A 20,412-nucleotide genomic window follows, 5' to 3' on the forward strand; every position below is an offset into this window, starting at 1 on the left:
TTGATAAGGACTGCATTGAATCTGTAGATCACTTTGGGTAGCATGGAACATTTTAACAATATTCATTCCTTCAATTCATGAATGTGGGATATCTTTTTATTTATTTGTGTTTTTTTCTATTTCTTTCATCGGTGTTGTACAGTTTTCAGTACACGAGTCTTTCGTCGTCTTAGTTAAATTAACTCCAAAATATTTTTTTTTATTGCTGTTGTAAATAGGCTTGTTTTCTTAACTTTTTTGGATAGCTAGTTATTAGTGTATAGAAATGCTACAGAGTTTTGTATGTTGATTTTGTATCCTGCGACTTTACTGACTTCACTTATCAGTTCTAAGAGTTTGTTTTAATGCAAACTTTAGGGTTTTCAATATATAAAACATGTTGTCAGCAAACGGAGACAATTTAATTTCTTCCATTCCTGTTTAGGTATGTCTTATTTCTTTCTCTTGCTTAATTGCTTTGGCTGGAACTTTCAGAACTATGTTGAAAGGAAGTGACAATAGTGAGCATCTTTGTCTTGGCCAGGATCTTGGAGAAAACCTTTTTCAACTTTTCACCATTGAGTATAATGTTGGTTACTTGTTTGTTATATGTGACTTTTATTGTGTTGAAGTACATTTCCTCTATACCTATTATTTTGAGAGCTTTTATCATGAAAGGATGTTGTTTTTTTTCAAATACTTATTTTGCATCGATTTAGATGATTATTTGGTTTGTATTCTTTATTTTCTTAGTGTGGTGAATCACATTTATTGATCTGCATATATTGAACCATCCATAAATTCCAAGAATAAATCCCACTTGATCATGGTGAATGATTCTTTTATTGCATTGTTGAATTCAATTTGCTATTGTCTTACTAGGGATTTTTGCATCTTTGTTCATCAGAGATATTGGCCTGTAATTTCTCTTTTTCTTATAGTGTCTTTGGCCTTTATATTAGGATAATGCTGGCCTTGTAAAATGAATTTGGAACTATCCTCTGTTCTTCAATTTTTTGGAGTAATTTAAGAAGGATTGGTATTTGCTCTTTAAATGTTTGGTAGAATTCAGCCATGAAGGCATCAGGTTCTGGGACTTTCTTTGATATGAGTCTTTTTATGACTGTTTTAATTTCCTTACTCATTATTGATCTGCTTAAGTTTTCTATCTCTTCATGATTCAGTCTTAGTAGGTGCTATGTGTCTAGACATTCATTTTTTCAAGGTTATCCAGTTTTTGGCACATAACTGTGGTAGTTTCTCTTGATCCTTTGTATTTCTGTGGTATCTGTTGTAATGTCTCCACTTTTATTTCTGATTTTGTTTGAATCTGCACTTTTTTTCTTAGTTGATGTAGCTAAGGGTTTGTCAACTTTTTCTTTTAAAAAAACAATTCTTAGTTTTATTTATTTTTTCTACTGTTTTTCTAGTCTTTTTATTTATTTTTGCTCTTTGTTATTTGCTTCCTTCTGTTAACTTTGGGCTTAGTTTGTTCTTTTTCTATTTCCTTTAGTTGTAATATTAGACCGTTTATTTGATATTTTATTTCTTTTTCAATACAGGTGTTTATTGCTGTAAATTTTCCTTTTCAGACTGTTTTTGCTGCATACCATACATTTTAGTATATTATTTTTATTTTTGTCATAAGGTATCTTTTTATTTCTTCTGCAAGTCACTTGTTGTTTAGAGTATATTTAATTTCTACATATTTGTGAATTTCCCAAGATTTCTTCTGTTATTGATTTGTAGCTTAATGCCCTTATGATCAGAAAACATACTTGCTATGCTTTCAGTGCTCTTAAATTTGTTAAGACTTGTTTTGTGGCCTAACATACAGTCTATCCTGAAGAATGTTCTGTTTGCTTGAGAAGAAAGTATATTCTATTGCTGTTGGATAGAAGATTTTGTTTATGTCTGTTAGGTCTATTTTGGTCTACAGTGTAATTTAAGTCCAGTGTTTTCTTATTGATGTGCTGTCTAGATAGTTTATTGTTGAAAGTGGGATACTGGGGTCCCCTACTATTATTGTATTGCAGTCTATATCTCCCTTCAGATCATTTAATAATTACTTTATTATTTAGGTGCTCCAATGTTGGGTGTATGTATATTTATAATTGCTATGTCTTCTTGATGAATTTACCCTTTTGTTATTATATAATGGTCTTCTTTGTCCCTTTTTATAGTTTTTTACTTAAAGTCTATTTTACCTAATATAAGTATAGCTACCCTTCTGTTTTGACTTCATTTGCAAGGAATGCCTTTTTCCATTCCTTCGTTTTCACTTTATGTGTGTCATTTTTGGTAAACAGTCTCTTGTAGGCAGCATATGATTGGATCTTTTTTTTTTTTTAAATACATTCAGCCATTCTGTGTCTTTTGATGAATTTAATCAATTTCATTCAGGATAATTATTAATAGGAACAGACTTGCTACTGCCCTTTCATTATTTGTTTTCTGTTTGTTTTGTAGATCTTTTGTTTCTTTCTTCTTCTCTTGCTGTTTTCCTTTGTGGCTTGATGGTTTCCTATGGTGGTCTGCTTTGAATCCTTTCTTTTTATAGTTTTTGCTTCCACTGTAATTTTCTGCTTTGTGGTTACAATGAGGTTTACATAAAACATCTTGTACTCAAAAGCAGCTATTTTAAGTTGATAAAAAAATACTTCATAGCAAACAAAAACTATATTTTTATGTTCTCTCCCCTAAAACTTTTATGATTTTGATCTCAGAATTTTTTTTGTAATTTGTATTTCTTAACAATGTATTATAGCTACAGTTATTTTTAATAGTTTTGTCTCAGAGTAGAGATAAATTTGCTTTATATAATCACCTTACGTTATTAGAATATCCTGAACATGACTATATTACTTATACCATTCAGTTTTTTTTAATTTTCTCATGTTTTATGTTATTAGTTAGCAGACTTTCATTTAAGCTTAAATAACTCTCTTTAGCAATTCTATAGAGCAGGCTGAGTGGTAACAAACTCTCTTAGCCTTTGTCTGGGAAAAATTTAATTCTCTCTTGTTTCTGAAGGACTGCTTTCCTGAGTAAAGTATTCTTGGTGGAATTTTTTTTTTTCCCCCTCCTTCATAACTTTGAGTTTATTATTCTACTCTTTCATGGTCTGTGGGGTTTCTGCTGAGAAATTTGCTAATTAGCCATATTGAGACTCCTTTGAATGTGACTATATTCTCTATCTCTTGCTGCTTTCAGTATTCTTTCTTTGTATTTGATTTTTGTTTGGGTAAACTCTTCATTTAGTTGAATTTGGTTGGAGAACTTTGAGCTTGCAATTTCTAGATAGTGTTGTCTTTCCCCAGATTTGGGTATTTTTCAGCCATTATTTTTAAAAATAATGATTCTCAGCATTTTTTCTTTCTCTTCTTTGGGAACTCCTGTTACGTACAGCTTAGTTCTCTTGATTGTGTCACACAATTCCTATAGGCCTTCTCTATTCTTTTTCATTCTTTTTTATTTTGCTTCTTTGACTGGATAACTTCAAGTATCCTATCTTTTAATTCACTAATTTTCTTTCTTCTGCTTGATCAAGTCTGCTGTTGAAATTTTCTGCTGAATTTTTAAAATAGTCATTGTATTCCTTATCTCTAGCAGTTCTGTTTTTTTTTGTTTGTTTTTATTTCTTTGTCAAATTTCTTATTTTGTTAATGAATTGTTTTCCAAATTACATTTACTTTTTCATCTGTATTTTCTTATAGTTCCCTGAACTTCAAGAGAATTATTCTGAATTTTTGTCATTCATTTTACAGATCTCCATTTCTTCAAGATCCATTATTGGAACTTTATTAGTTTCTTTTGGTCATATTTCCCTGATTTTTAAAAAATCCTTATGTTGGCATCTGCACATGTGAGGAAACAGCCACCATTTTCAGGCTTTTCTAGCGTTCTGTGGTGGTGATAGAACTTCACTGTTTAGTCTAGCTTGGGATTCTGGTTGGGTTAGTTGGTAGTGACCCCAGACAAGTAGACTTTGTTACCATGTTTTGTATTTGGGCTGGGCTGTTACCTGTGACCTGGGATCAAATGGAAGTGCTGGCTGTGCTCTGAGATCCAGTGAGATCTCTGGTTGGGGTCTTCAGTAAGTCAGAGCTGTTGCCTGGGCTTAGTAACTGCCTCTGATCAGACAGTGTTGTAGATTGTCTTCTCTGGCTGGCTAGTACTGTGGTTTGGGATCTATATCTGTGCAGGGCCACCTACTTGGCTGGGAGGCTGGGTGAAGTGTCTAGGTTGCTACTTAACTACTCAGGATAGGCAGGACCACAGGCTATGCTGCATAGATATGCATGGACATGGGCTTGCCTCCCATACTAGGGTATCCTTAAGCAGAGCACTGAGGTTTGGTTCAGTAGCTGTTTAGCTGCTGGAGTTGAGCAGAGGCAGATGCTTCCCTCAGAAGACATTCACATACATGCACATGACCCCTGGCCTGGCAAGGGCTTAAGGAGAGCCCCAGGATTTGGTTGGATTGATGCTCACTAGCTGAGTCTGGGGAGGACTAGATTCAGATAATTGCTGACTGCCTTTAACCTCTAGCTTGGAGCGAAGTTAAGGAAAGTACTGGGGCTTGGCTAAGTCACAGCTCTGCAGCTGGGTCTGAGTAGGGTCAGATGATCTCTTTGGATAGTCAGTGGGTCTGGGAAGGGTCAGAGGGTCCCTTTGTGGATAATGCTGACCTGCCCTTGCTTCTTGGCCTGGAAGTGGCTGTGAAGGAGACCACCAGGGCTTGGCTAGGTCACAGCTCTGTAGCTGCACCTAGGTGGGGTCAGATGCTCCCTCTGTGAATGATCACAAATGCACCCCTGCCTTCTGGCCTGAGAAAGGACTAAAGAGTACACTAGAGCTTGGTTGGGTTGCAACTCAGTCACTAGGCTTGGGTGGAGCTAGATGTTCACTCAGCAGATAATTATCAACATGCCGCTATCTCCTGGCCTGGGGAAGTTTTAAGGAGAGCACGAAGGTTGGGTGTGGAAGCTGGCCAGGGATTTTGGCCTGGGAGGCCTGTCAGCTGTGCTTCATGCAGAGCAACGCTGTTGGGTATCCTTTCTGGTGGTGTGCCTCTACTGGCCACAAGGCAGAGCCACCACCAAGATCTGCTAGTCCGTCACTGTGAGCCCTACCCCTGTTGGTTGTTTCTAAGTGACCTCAGGTGGTCTAGCCCTGTTGATAGCTAGTGTTTCCAGTGGGGCAAGACAAGGGAGTGTTACCTGAGAATGGGCCCAGAATGTTGGGGAAGCTGAATGTCTGCCTCCAACTCAAATCTTTCTTCCCTCCGTAAAAACCCACAGTTCCTGGGGAATCTCTTGTGTGCCAGATTGTGCTGGATTGGGGGAGGGGCAACATGGTCAAAGAGAAACTGTTCCTCTTACACTTCAAGTGTAGCTGTTCTTTGTCTGTGGTCCAAGGGGTTGTTTCAGCCTCACTCCCATGTTCTGGGATATTCATCAAGGCATTCTTGTCTCTGAATAGTTGCAAACTGGATTTCTGTAGAAAACGGTAGAGCCAGAGAATTCCTATTCCACCATCTTGCTGATGTCATTCTATTTACCTTTCACTTTTTATAGATTGTTTCTCACATTGTACTTTGTTTCCATGTTTTCTACTCCTTCCTCCTCAACCCTGTGGAATGCCCATACCACATTCTCCCAGTCCCCAGCCACCTGCTACCTGGACTATTACATCACTTCCTGGCCTCCACACTATCTTTACTTTGCCATCAGAGTCCTCTGCCTGTCTCTGTTCTGCTCATTCTTTCTTTAAATAACTTCTCTTTACATTGTCAACACTTTGACTAGTCATAAATCTGTTATTATCCTAAGATATACAACTTGAGTGACTTATCATTCATTCAACAAGTGATTTGTTGAGTAAATTATGTATCTTTCATCATATATTTGTTTAGTTTTTGTCTACTTGTCCTTTACTTTTTTGCCTTTATTATATTTGCTTTTCTTATTCCTCAAGTATTCAAGAGGACTAACTATGTCTCCTTGAGTCACTTATTATTATTCAAAATAGTTGCCTAAGGAATGTTTTTAAGGATGATGAGTGCTGCCTGAAGGGCCATTAATTAAAGTTATAGAATTCTCTTTAAAGATTTAAAAAATATATAATAGGCATACTTTCTAAAAGAATTTGCAAAAAATTCTGCCAGAGGCTTGTTAAAGGACCCATTGTGAGGTCTCTTTATTTCTTTTGTTTCTGTGACTTGAGGCTGTAGAAGTATGAAAAAATTGTAGGTAATTATTTAGAATGGCTTATTATAGATCTCCTGAAAGCTGAAATTATGCATTAAATAATGTTCAAGGGCTTTCTTATTTTGAATGTGTCAAATATTTTATTAAACGTATTAGATTGGAGCTATAACTATGAGGATCACATATTTATTCTGGTTAATGACTTGACAGATTATTGGGTGGTGACTGAATTCTTTAAATGGAAGAAGAAGAATGAATATGACAAAGACTACAAGGACATATAAACTTATCTTCCCTTTCACCCTTTTCTCCTTTAGTAGTTAATAGATATTTTTAAGTGCAATTATGTGCCAAGCACATTGGTAGACCCTGGGGAAACAAGGGTAAGCAAAACTACATATAAACCCTGCCCTGAAGAAGTTTTACATGTAGCAGGGAAGAGAGATATTATGTATAATCATACATATACGTTTCTAGTTATAAATGGATAACTGCTATGAAAGAATAGAATACTTTCATACTACAAAATGAGAGGACTTGCCCTGGTCTAAGAGATGCCCAGAAAACTTACTTAAGGAAGAATCATTTAATTGATAATTATGTGTTGAGTAGGAGTTGAAGAGGCAGAGTTGATGATGGATCAGGCTCTAGGCAAAGAGAGGTCAGGTGGTGGTGGTGAGCATGTGCTTTTAGGGAACTAGAAAGGGACCAATGTGGCCCAAATACAGACAGTAAGGAAACAGTGATACTGGGTTTAACTGAAGATGTAATCAGATAGGTACTTAAAGGATTATGGTCTTTATCCTAAGAGTATTGGGATGCCTTTCTTGAGGAGGTGATGGGGAGGTGGAGATAGATGGACAGAGAGAAAGAGAGCATGTGTGTGTGTGCGCACGGGTGTGCATGCATGTGTGGCTGCCATGAAGGAAAAACTGAAATGTTAGAAGAGAAGATGTCTGAGAAAGAGCTGGAGGCACATTCTTTGGAGATGTTGAATGATGAAGCTTGGAAAGTGGTAGGTGATGCAGGTTAGAGAAGTTACTTGTAGTCTCACAAGTAAAACCACAGCTGTTGGTGATAGATTAGATACAGAGGGAGACAAGAAAGAGGATGTCAAAGATGAGCCCTAATTTCTGCAACTGGTGGGTGAATGGTAGTACTGTAACTATTGTGGCGGTGATTACTTGGGAGAAGACCAGGCTTTCAGAGGCAGAGAAAATGAGTTTGGTTGGAATATGTTAAGTTTGCCATTCACATACAGAGTAAGCACTACTGATTATAGAGTTTAGAGGAGGGTCTTGGTTTGCTGATATACATTGGAAGTCCATAAGTATAGAAGGTCATTTTACTACAGGCAGAGATTATCTTGGTTGAGACTAATGAATCAGCTCATTTTAAACTTCAGAGATGTTGAGATGCCCCTGAATTAATTATTTTACTCAGTGTCTCCAGTTTTATAAAACCTTATGAAAAATATATGACCATTTAAAATGCAAGTTTATTGATAACCTTTCTTTTGACTGCCTTAACTTTTTATGCAATGTTTGCTAAAGTGTGATAGTACTTAAGTCCATTACTATAAATAAGCATGATCAGTAGTTCTTGATATATAAGAGTAAGGATATGGGGCTTCCCATTGTAACCTATGGGCTAAAATTGTAGAAGAGGCTCATGCTTTCTTATTCTTGGTGCTATTTTAATATCTAACCAATCTCATTTGATATCTTTTTTTTTTTTTTTTTTGAGATGGAGTCTTGATGTGTTGCCCAGGCTGGAGTGCAGTGCGTGATCTCGGCTCACTGCAAGCTTCGCCCCCTGGGGTCACACCATTCTCCTGCCTCAGCCTCCCAAGTAGCTGGGGCTACAGGTGCCCGCCACCATGCCCAGCTAATTTTTTTGTATTTTTTAGTAGAGACAGGGTTTCACCACGTTAGCCAGGATGGTCTCAATCTCCTGACTTCGTGATCCTCCCGCCTTGGCCTCCCAAAGTGCTGGGATTACAGGCGTGAGCCACCGTGCCCGGCCTCATTTGATATCTTTATGTTCCAATGTGTTTATCTAAGTACTGGAATTTGTGCATGTATTTCTATGATTTCTCATTTTTTCTCCCAGTTTTATTTAAGTCTGGAAATTATTTAGTATTGTATATAACATAGTAAGCCCCCTTCCTTCTTAACTTGTGTAGATATAAATATGTCCTTTGGCTATTTTTTACTTCTTTTTTAGAAGCAACCCTATTAACTGATATATATATATATATGGACAAGATCTCACTCTGTTGCCTAGGGTAGAGTGCAGTAGCATGATCATGGTTCATTGCAACCTTGACCTCCTGGGCTGAAACGATCCTGCCACCTCAGCCTCCCAAGCAGCTTGGACCACAGGTGCTTGCCACCATGCCTGGCTAATTTTTGTTTTTTGTAGAGACAGGCTCCCACTGTGTTGCCGGGTCTCGAACTCCTGGGCTCAAGCAATCTTCCTGCTTTGGCCTCCCAAAGTGCTAGGATTACAGGTGTGAGCCACTGCACCCAGCCTTGCTTTGAACTATCAAAAGTATGGTTTCCTGATAACATTTCAAAAACATTTGAAGAATATACTTTAAGAGTCAGAAATTTGTTCATATCCTTTGGCCTAATTAATTAACTTGAAGAATTTATCAAGTGAAGATAATTAACATGAAGAATTCCGTCTCTACTTAATATTTAATAATTAAATATACAATAACAAATATCAAATGTAGGGAAATTATTAAATATATTTTGATCAACCATATATATTATCTATGCACTGTAATTATAGACTTGTAATCTATGTAGAAACATAGAAAACTGTAATAGTATAGACATGGTGTAATATTGTTAATTAAGAGTTTTTTGTATTTATACTGTTTATAACTGTGTCAATTATGAATTCATATGAATGGTAACTAGAAAGGAAAATGAAACATTTCATGATGGGATTATGAGTATGTTTCACTTTTTAAAATATCCTACTATGCTATCTAATAAATATCAAGATGAATATAAAAGAGTTTAAAATTAGTTTCAGTTTTAGCAGTCAGTAATTTCTTTTTTATTAAATGGGTATGGATACCTCATCAAGCTGGCTTGGTCATTCTAAAGCACTTAAAAAATTATTATTTACATCCAGTTATTTCAGAAATTGAAGTATATTTTGTTACCTCAGAAATCACAATGGAACTTTGAGATTTTGGAAGATTTTTCTTTGGAACCGATGCAGGGAGTGTGGGAGGTGACAGTTTACATCTCACTCAAGTTGTTTTTTCTTTCCTTGCTGCAGCCCACATACTTCTTATTGGCCAAGATATGTCTGCTGTTTACTGCTGGAATTCGGAGCTTAATCAATTCTCTTTTGTTCTGGAAGTACCTTCTGCTTATGATGTGGCTTCTGTCACAGTAAAGTCCCTTAATTCAAGCAAGAATTTAATAGCTCTAGTGGGAGCTCATTCACATATATATGAGCTAGCTTACATTTCCAGCCATTCTGATTTTATTCCTAGGTAGGTTCAACATTTTATGCTAAGTATCTTTATGCTCACTGTAATTTTGTATGACAGCTCATTGCCAAGTCTTTATTTAGTGACTGAAAAATATATAAAATATAAGAGCTATTTATCAGCCTGAAATTTGGTTATTATCCATATTTCTAATATCTATTCTACCAAGTTAATCAGTATTACATGAATATTTTGGATTAAAATTTTAGTTATGAAATGTGATTCTTCCAAACCTTTAATATCAATTAATGTAATGAGTAGTCTACTCTGTGTATATCTTAAATTTGTTGTAGTTGACTTATTCTGTATATGCTTCTTATGGTAGTTCAGGTGAACTGATATTTGAACCTGGTGACAGAGAAGCTACAATAGCAGTAAATATCCTTGATGATACAGTTCCAGAAAAAGAAGAATCCTTCAAAGTTCAACTTAAAAATCCCAAAGGAGGAGCAGAGATTGGCATTAATGATTCTGTAACAATAACCATTCTGTCTAATGATGCTGCCTATGGAATTGTTGCATTTGCTCAGGTAATGATACTGATGACCCCCACGCTTGCACTGCAAAGTGTTTTATTTATTGTATTTGTGTATTAGCTATTATTAGCACTCAACAAGTCATAGCTTGAGTATCATCAGCCTCTCTCCCTTCCCTTTCCCCTGCCTCCCTTTTATGTGCATTCTAAGATGAATTCTACTGACATTTTGCAATTTATAGTCTTACACACTGGACTCTGAGTCAACTTGTCCTAATCGTTTTGTTATTTTCAGATTCCTTTTATAGGATTGACTTTGAAATGTTACAAGTTGATCTTGGTCTGAAAGTTTGGCTCTGCTGTTAGCTCTGTTACCAGAGAGAAAGGATGAAATAGATGCTAAATACAATATATACTGTGTGATATACATATCACATACAAATATATTACTCTCCTGTTATGCTTTGTTACTTCTGTGGAGAGGGGAAGAGAATGAGAGGTGGGGTAGGGGGAGGGTGGAGGAGAGAGAGAGGGCTGTAATTATATGTATGTTGGACATGTAGATGTCTTTTCCTGAGGAAAGAGAACCATGCAAATCCCATCGCTCCCGTGCCCAGACTTCATATTTCTTTATCAGCAAGCAAAAGGACATCTATTAGTTGCATCATTTAGTCCTTTTGGCAAAGTGAATCTTACTTCTTAATTCGAGTTATAGCTGCAGCTATCATGTGTCTTTCTCTGAAATGTTTTTCATATGAGGAAAACCTAACCCAAATTTGCCTACACACCAAGAGCATGTCCTCAGAGAAGGTGAGCTTCGGGGTTAGTTGGATGACTCTACCATGTCATTTTGGCTTATATTGTTTCCATCTCTCTACTTTGCCATCACAAAATTGACTTTCATTTGGTTGTTTGAAAGCTGATGTTATTGTTAAGGTTACTAGGTTCCTGTTCACGTTCATTTGGGGCAGAGAGAGATATTTTATGAGATTCTCAAAGTAAAGAAGATATTTCCCAAAAGACTCTAGAAAATGGCTTATGTCTCATTGTCCAGAACTGGGTAACAAGCCCACTCACTCATTCGTTCATTAATTCATGCAGCAGTTATTTAACAAACGCTTGTTATGTACCAGATACTGTTTCAGATGCTAGAGTCATGTTAGAAAATAAAACGGTAAAATTCTTTATTTTCATGGTCCTTAAATTCTAGAGAGGGCAAGGGGAGAAAGACAGTAAACACAGACATAAGAAAATATGTACTATGTCTGATGGTGATGAGTGTACTATGAAGAAACGTTAGGCAAGGAAGGCAGATGGAGAATGCAAGGGAGGGGAGTGGAGGTTGTATGTGGGGAAATCTAAAATAAGATGGTCAGTAAGGGCTGTTTGGAGGAAATGACAGAAGGACAAAGACCAGTGGGGGATGAGGGTGTGAGCTATGTAATATCTGGGGTAGGAACATTTAAAGCAGAAGGACCCATCAGCAAGAGCAAAGGCCCTGCAGTGCAGCCCTGCCCATGTGGAGCAACAAGGAGGCCACTGTGGCTGATGTCTGCATGTGATAGGGGATGAGGTTCAACAGGTGCAGGGCCAGGGCTCTGTGTCAGGGATCCCCATGACTACCCACAGTTTCGATGAGTCACTAAGAGGACTCACAGGACCTAGCATTTAGTCATACCCATGGCTATGATTTATTACAGCAAAGAATACAAAATAAAATCATTGAAGGGAAAAAGCTCATGGGGTGTAAAGTCCAGAGGAAGCCAGGGCAAGCTTCTAAGATTCCCCCTCCTACCTCCATCCATTGACATAGGACACACTTAATTCCCCAGCATTGAGTTGTCACAACATGTATAAAATGTTGCCAACCTGGGAAGCATACTAGGGACTCAGTGCCCAGGATTTTAACTGGGGTCTGATCATGCAGGCACCCTCTGCCTGGCACATACCAAAATTCTAGACTCTCAGAAAGAAATGAATGTTCAGCATAAACCACAATTATTACGTAGTTTAGGCACTGGGAGCCACTTAATAATTCCAGAATGATGGGAACTCTCCTGAAATCCAAGATCCCAGACACCAGCAGAAAGCCGACCTGTGAACAAGCCTTTAAGGATAGCAGTCAGGTCTGCTGTGTGAACACTTTCCTGCATAAGCCCATTAGCATTGTAATGAATTTGGGCCCTGAGGGAATTAGAGAGCCTTTGAAGGGGAGGAGTAGAAAAGTGAATGATCTGACTCATATTTTAGAAGGAACAACTCTGACCATTGTATAGAGAATAGATTGTAAGTAGGCAAGGACAGAAATAGACCAGTTAGGAATTATTACAGTAATAAATGATGGAGCTATGGGAAGCATGAATTTGCTGCTCATTGAGATAAGGATGACTATAGGAAGAGCAGGTTTAGGGGATAAGATGAGGAGTTTTGGATATGCTTAAAGTCTTGTGTCTATTGCATGCAGGAGTCAGAAGTTTGCACTGCTACTCAATCTGTTCCATTCCTGGAGCTAAGCATAGATCAGCTTCCTGTGAGGCATCTCTGCCCAATAGGGATATAATGTGTGCCTCATATGTAAATTTAAGTTTCCTAGCAGCCTACATTTTTTAAAAAGTGGAAAGAAGCAGGTCACTTGATTTTAATATATTTTATTTAACCCAATGTATCTGAAATATTTTTTCAACATACAATCAACATAAAATTATTGAGGAAATAGTTTACATTTTTCATATCTTGTCTTCAAATTTTAGTGCGCATTTTACACTTATAGACTAGCTACACTAACTACATTTCAATTGATCAATAGCCACATATGGCCAGTGGCTACTGTGAAGGAGAAGGCAACCCTAAGACATGAACTGGATCGTGAGTGGGGAGAGTTAGAAAGAAACAAGAGGACCCCTATTCTTATTAGGTACTCACTTGTTTCTTCACTTTCTTCAGATCTCTGCAAAATGACACCTTACCAGAAAGATCTTCATTGATGGAAAATTGCAGCTCCCCACCATCATTCTCTTTTTATCCTTATAAAAAGTTTCTTCTTTGTGACACTTATAATTGCCTAGTTTGTCTATCATCAAGGTTTTTTTTTGTTTGTTTGTTTGTTTTTTAACTAGAATTGAAGAGTATGAGAGCTGGGATACTGCTGTGTTCACAGCTTTATCCCTGCACCCAGAAAAGTGCCTGGCACACATTAGGGGCTTAGGATGAACCTGTCATTCTGTGGGAGAGGCAGAACACTTACAAGGCCTTCTCAAGGCCTTATACAAGTCTGTAGGGCAGAGCTGGGCTTCCTGGGGTGAGAACCGACATGCTCTGCTGTGTAGTTCCATATTCTCGCCCTGCAGCCTTGCAGCAGATGGAGAGCACATGCTGTTCCTCAATTGTTTGAGCATGGTAGATTTCCCTTTATGAAGCTTGTTCCAGAATTGTTCTGGAGACATAAAATTACTGTTATTAAATAATTGCCAATAGATACTGAATTCTTTCAATCTGTTCAGTAGAATTCTTCATTACAGGTCTTTTATGTCTGGACAATCTCATTTCAAAATGAGATATAGTAGATAATGAGAATTTCTTGAATATTTTCTGGCTGCATGAAGTGCTCATTTTATTAACCCTCATTAATGGAGGGCATGGAGCCAGAGAGAGCTGGCTTTTTAAAAGGCATTGACTTTTGTGAATAAATTATGTGCATATTTTAAAATCAAGGCATTTTATTTAGGAATGTTGGATTGCCTGAAGCAAGATTTTATTACTATGTAACATCTGTAACAATGTGTTAAAATGCTGTGTAAAATATTGCTAAAGAATAGGATCGCTACTGAAATTAGCATTCTAAGTAAAAGCTCTCATAAGTTTTAAGAAATTAATGGGGGAATCTCTTTTCAGGTTATATAGTGACCTGAACGGAAAGATTTTCAAAAATCTTTACACTCCATATTCTTGCTTTACTGCATATGGAAAATCCAGGGGTATTGTAAGAAGAGATTCTTTGAAGCATTCATTTTGAGGAACAGTTCATGAAATGGCTGACAAGAGACGTGTATGTTTGGTGAAGAATGTTGTAGTCACACAGAAATAGATAATTAGTTTGGGACAAAAGAAAGAGGCCAGGAAGCATAGATGAGAACAAGAAAGAAAGTAAGGAATTCTATCATAAGGGAAAGGGATATTTCAGGCGGGAAAAAACAGTTGTAAAGGCCATGAGCTAAGGATGAAACACCATCAATGGAGGCAGGAGAGCCCACAGAAACATTTCAGAGGATATGAATTTAAGAATAAGAGACATTTGCCAGTGATCAAGGAGAAAGCTGTAATTCTCATGACATTGTTATGCATGGATGGGATGTTGGAAACCATATAGGTCAAACTCTTCTTTTACAAATAGGACACAAAGACCTGGTGGGATTGCCAGAAGTTACACAGGGAAAAAAGGCTTCCCTGCTCTCATGACTCTGTATCCTTTCTCTTCTACAAACTTTTTACATGCTATGAATACTTTTATAAAAGTACATGCTTTCTGAGTATTAATGTAATATATGTTCACTGAACAAAATTTGAAAAATATAGAAACAGAAACATAAAATAATCCTATAATAATTAACATTTTTTGTTTACTTTCACTTAGTCTTTTACTTATTCAAACGTGTGTTTTAAATCATGGTCATTCTGTGAGACTGTTTTTTAATTGTCATTTTCACTTACTATGTCATGTTGCTTAGGACCACAAAGTTTGCAAATCCATAATAACATGAGACAAAAAAAGAAGTCTGATTAGTTAATTTCAGGTAACCCCTTGTGACTTTCTGTGTATTTTTTCAGAATTCATTATATAAGCAAGTGGAAGAAATGGAGCAAGATAGCCTAGTAACCTTGAACGTTGAACGCTTAAAAGGAACATATGGCCGTATAACCATAGCATGGGAAGCTGATGGAAGTATTAGTGATATATTTCCTACCTCAGGAGTGGTATGTAATTTACAAAGTTATAGGAGACACTTTTAAATTATGGTTACTAGTGATGTATGGGACCAAATCCTGCCTTATGGATGAAGTGTTTGAGTTTGACTATGTCAACACTGGATTCCTACTAATCATTGTAGACAGGGATACAATTTAAGGTTAGTTTTCTAGTTGTAGGTATTGTTCTTTTTCAAAAAAATATAAAGCCAAAATTGTCCTTTAAAAAGTCATTCTTTTTGAGTTTCAGTACATTCGTTGGCTACATTGTGGGTGCATTACATTGTTAGATAAAATCAACCAAATAGGATCAAAATGTGGTTTCCAGGTTTACGCACAATGGAAGTAGTAAGTAGGGAACAAGTCTGTGTAAAACAGTCGGACTTATGAAAAAGTAGATCTGAGTTGTGGAGTGATATAGGTTGGGTTTCCTGTAAATAGACTCTGAGATTGAGAGTTGTGGACAGAAGGATTTTAGGGAGATACATCTATGAGGATGTGAGGAAGGTGAGGATGTGCAGAGGGAGAAGTTGATCCACAGGCAATTGCAACTGAGGTTGATTGCAACTGAGTTCAGGAGATGAGCTGGTACTTAGGAGTTGTTCCCAGTTTAGAGCTGAGCCATTGATATCCCCATTTTAGCAGTCCTTGACTTTAGGCCACCCTCAGGGTTGGGTATAACCTTGAGTGACAATTTGCTGTAGCAAAGGGTGATTCCCAATGAGGAGCACAGAACCTGTTGTTCCTAGCAGCTGAGGGATGGGTACATCAGCCCCAAGAAGGGATCTGGGCAGATGACGAGATTATCCATTACTGGAGAATAGTATAAAGTTGGAGCTGAGGTTCAAGAATGGAATCAGAATGAGCCAAATAAGTACATGATTAACAGCAAGAGGGATCAGAGAGCCTTTTGTTCCTAGCTGGAAGATGGGTTGTCTTCTTGGCTTGCCTTTGGTTTCATAGATTAGTCCGTGTATATTGCCCAAATGCTTCTCTCAAGAGTTCTTCAGAGAAGAACTGTCTCAAAAAAAGGACAGGTATATATCATGGTTCATCATTTCTAGGTTTCTGTATTATTTCAAAGGTGATTGGAGCTTCTGTATACTAAGAATGTTATAGCAAATTCTATTGCATCTAATATTTACTTTAGGTAAGCTACCAAAACTGTAAGTTGTGTCTGTCAGGTTCTATATGTTCTGATTTATATTTCTCCAATTATCATTTATTATATAAACATGATTACAATTGTTTCTAATTTAAATATATAATGGTACCTTAAACATAGACTATATTTTGGAAGAGCTAATTATTTCATTCAGGGAGCTAGTACATCTTTTTTCTGTAAAGGGCAAGATAGTAAATATTTTAGGCTTTGTGAGCCATTTGGTCTCTTTCACTACTACTTTGCCTTTGTAGTAGAATTGTGCTAGGCAATATAAGCAATATTAGCAGACAATATAGGCAGCGATAGACAATGTGCAATTGAATGAGCTTGGTTGTGTTCCAGTAAAACTTGATTTATGACAAATGGGTTTGGCCATTGGACAGTAGTTTTCTGACCTCTGATTTTATTAATAAAGCTCTTGAATTTATTTTTTTAACCTTTATTTTAAGTTCAGGGGTACCTGTGCGAGCTTGTTACATAGGTAAACTAGTGTCATGGGGTTTTGTTGTACAGATCATTTCGTCATCCAGGTATTAAGCCTAGTACCCATTAGTTATTTTTCCTGATCCTCTCCCTTCTTCCACCTTCCACCCTCAAATAAGCCCCAGTGTGTGTTGTTTCCCTCTATGTGTCCATGTGTTCTCATCATTTAGCTCCCACTTATGAGAACATGTGGTATTTGGTTTTCTGTTCCTGTGTTAGTTTGCTAAGGATAATGGCCTCCAGCTCCATCCATGTCCCTGCAAAAGACATGATCTCATTTTTCTTTTATGGCTGCATACCTAAAGAAAGAAAGACCATTCAATACAGCAATCCCATTACTGGGTGTATACCCAAAGGTATATAAATCATTCTATGATAAATACACATGCATATGTATGTTCATTGCAACACTCTTTGCAATAGCAAAGACATGGAATCAACCTAAATGTCCATCAACGATAGACTGAATAGAGCTTTTGAATTTATATTCTCCATTGCCTTTTCCAGGTGGAAAAATGAATGTCAGCAAAGGTAGATATATCAGCCTATAATGCTAGTTTGAATAATTATAAATAGTTTGTAGCTGTATTGCTGGAGAGTGGTGTGTGAGGTGGGAATCAGTGAAAAATGACATTCAAGAAGTCCTATCAGCAAGGTCTTCAGATGCTTTTTAGCAAATTTGGATTTGATTCTTCAGACAGGAGAGACACAGAAGGAGAAGAGAGATGCTATGATTTGCATCTCTCCCTATCTTTCTCTCTCCACCTATGTTTTAGTTGATTCATTGCTTAGTGATATATCTGTTCAGTTAGTCAGAGGAAATAATCCGGGCAAAAGTTTTGTAGAGAAAAATCTTTAAGCTAGTATGCCACCTTATTTTGTTTTTATGGATCTTTGTATATGGTATCTAGAACTTAGATTCCCAGAGAGACTATATACTTTATCTTAGAATGGAATTCAGGCTCCAGGATTTGACAATTTGGCTGCATGTTTTTTTTTTTTTTTTTTTTTTTTTATTAGCTTAAAGTTTATAAACGGTTTGCTTTTTCCTTTTTCCTAACAATCTTCTGTTAATATGAGAGGCATCTGATTTGTAGAATCATATTATTATGTTGCTTAAATATCTCTTGCTATTTAAGTTATGGTTTAATAAAAGAAAATCAATTTTTTAAATATTCTTACTACATAGTGACAATTACGAAATAAATAACATCTTCTTTCTTTAAAATTCTAGATTTCATTTACTGAAGGCCAGGTACTGTCAACAATCACTCTGACCATTCTTGCTGATAATATACCAGAGTTATCAGAGGTTGTGATTGTAACCCTCACCCGTATCACTACAGAAGGGGTTGAGGACTCATACAAAGGTGCTACTATTGATCAGGACAGAAGCAAGTCTGTTATAACAACTTTGCCCAATGACTCACCTTTTGGGTTGGTGGGCTGGCATGCTGCGTCTGTCTTCATTACAGTAGCAGAGCCTAAAGGTAAATATTGTTAAATGTCTTTGAAGTTTTAATGAGAAGCTTCATTGGATAATTTAATTCTAATATTTATAAGGAATGTAAATTTCTCTTTTCATATGACTTTTTCAGTTTGACAGGTCATACTCAATCCTTTTTGTTTATTGTTGTTAAATCTGGTAATCATGTGAAATCACCTAGCAGTAATGTTATAGGAAAGGTGTCTTTTAAAAGATACATTATAATAGAAATATTAATATTTTAGTTGTGAGTACAGTAGAGGTGACTGTTTTTTATTTTACTTTTTCTTTTTCATCATTCATCTGTTCTCTTTCTTCACTCAGCTATATTTTCGATAGATTTTGAGTAGTTACAGAGAACAATGAGCAACACAATGAAATGTACATGGCACTAAAGGTATTAATTGTTTAATCCAAAATAGTAATTAGAATAATTTTATCGTGTGAAGTGTACAGTGGTCAGTTTCTCTTTTGAATACTGAAATCATCACCCAAATAATTATTCATATTAGCTGCTGGTGAAGGTTCTAAGATTTTCACATAATAACATGGACATCCAGCTTTCAAGTACCTTTCATTTGAATAGTCAATGGGAAAAATACAACATGTGGTTATGTTCCTGGGTCTTTAATATGGCAAATTAAGTTGTTAAAATCTAAACAATGAAATAAAAGTTAGGTGCTGTGAAATACTTTGAGCCTCATGATAGGCACATCACTGTAAGAACAAAATCACTCTTAATAATTAGTCGTTAAATGACTTTGTATATATAATTTTTCATTTTTTGAAGAATCTTTTGAGTGTTTATAATTATCATCTCTGTTCAACCTGCATATCTGTACTTCCCTAAGACTTTGCAGCAGTTTCCGTTAAAGTGTATGACATGTGCAACATAGGAGGGTGCTTCAGAGAATCAGAGGTGGGGGATTAGGACTGGGATATAATGCTAGGAGTGGATGGTGATTCTCTGCCCAACTTTGGGGACCAGAAAGACCAAGCCCAGAATGATCCTTGGGAGTATACATTGTCTTTGTTTTACTTATTTTTCCTTAACTGTCTCCAAGGGATAGAGTAGAGTGTTCCACTCTAGGTCCTTGAAACAGCATTGACAGCAAATAGAAAAGCCTATTTACTCATGGCATGTTTCTCTCACAGAAAACACCACCACTCTTCAGTTACAAATAGCTCGAGATAAAGGACTACTTGGGGATATTGCCATTCACTTGAGAACTCAACCCAATTTCTTACTGCATGTCGATAATCAAGCTACTGAGAATGAAGATTATGTATTGCAAGAAACAATAATAATAATGAAAGAAAACGTAAAAGAAGCTCATGCCAAAGTTTCCATTTTGCCGGTAAGTCAAGGCTGCAATGAATGTGATCTAAAATAAAGGAAAATGCTCTTAAGTAAAATTGTGATGCTCTTGTAGGTAAAAAATCTTTTTTTTTAATAAAAGGATGCTTTTAAACATAAAAATATAAGTATTCTACTGTTCCCACCCACCTGAATATTTAATAATGAATGAATATTTTATAACTGGCTGGCAAAAATGATGTCTATTACTTGTATTTATTCTTGAACTGGAATACTGTTTGAATGAATTTTGAAGCACTGAATTTAGATTAATTATATCTGATTGGATCCACTGTAATTTTGTTTTGTCAGTTTTTAAACTAATGACAACAAATGAAATGCCCAAATCGATCTGGTTGTTTTTATTATTCATTTAATAGGACAGTATTTTCCTTTCATGATATGATTACTTGAATCAAGATTAGTCTTCAGATGGTTTAGATCTGGTTTTAGCTATCTGTGTTTATCCATGTATGTATGGAGAGAGAGAGAAAAACAGAGAAAGAGAGGAGGAGAATATGTGACTATATCAGTAATGATGCACAAGAAATTTTAATAGTGGATTAGTGTTAATATTATAAAATAATAAAAAAGTTGTGTTTCATATTATATAAATAGTATTAATCTTATATATTATGTACCATAGAATATATTATGTTATTAAATAAATATGATATTATATAATGTTAGTGTTACTAATAGTGATATTAGCGGTTTTAGGTAATAATATCTCCTGAAGAGTATAATTTGGGAAAGATATAAGGGATGGGATAGAA

The 20,412-nt window shown here is 36.3% G+C and overlaps 1 protein-coding gene across 6 annotated transcripts in view; it reads left to right on the forward strand.

The window, feature by feature from the left end:
* ADGRV1 (adhesion G protein-coupled receptor V1) overlaps positions 1 to 20,412 on the forward strand; it is a 598,696-nt gene that overhangs the window by 176,311 nt on the left and 401,973 nt on the right. For all 6 annotated transcript variants that reach the window (XM_055297968.2, XM_063612214.1, XM_063612213.1 and 3 more), the window contains 5 exons: positions 9,492 to 9,711; positions 10,034 to 10,238; positions 15,008 to 15,154; positions 18,028 to 18,283; positions 19,435 to 19,637. In XM_055297968.2, the coding sequence (XP_055153943.1) occupies positions 9,492 to 9,711; positions 10,034 to 10,238; positions 15,008 to 15,154; positions 18,028 to 18,283; positions 19,435 to 19,637 (1,031 nt within the window). The remainder of the gene's footprint in view (positions 1 to 9,491; positions 9,712 to 10,033; positions 10,239 to 15,007; positions 15,155 to 18,027; positions 18,284 to 19,434; positions 19,638 to 20,412) is intronic.

The sequence above is a fragment of the Symphalangus syndactylus genome, chromosome 11, assembly GCF_028878055.3.
Source record: "Symphalangus syndactylus isolate Jambi chromosome 11, NHGRI_mSymSyn1-v2.1_pri, whole genome shotgun sequence".
NCBI lineage: Eukaryota > Metazoa > Chordata > Mammalia > Primates > Hylobatidae > Symphalangus > Symphalangus syndactylus.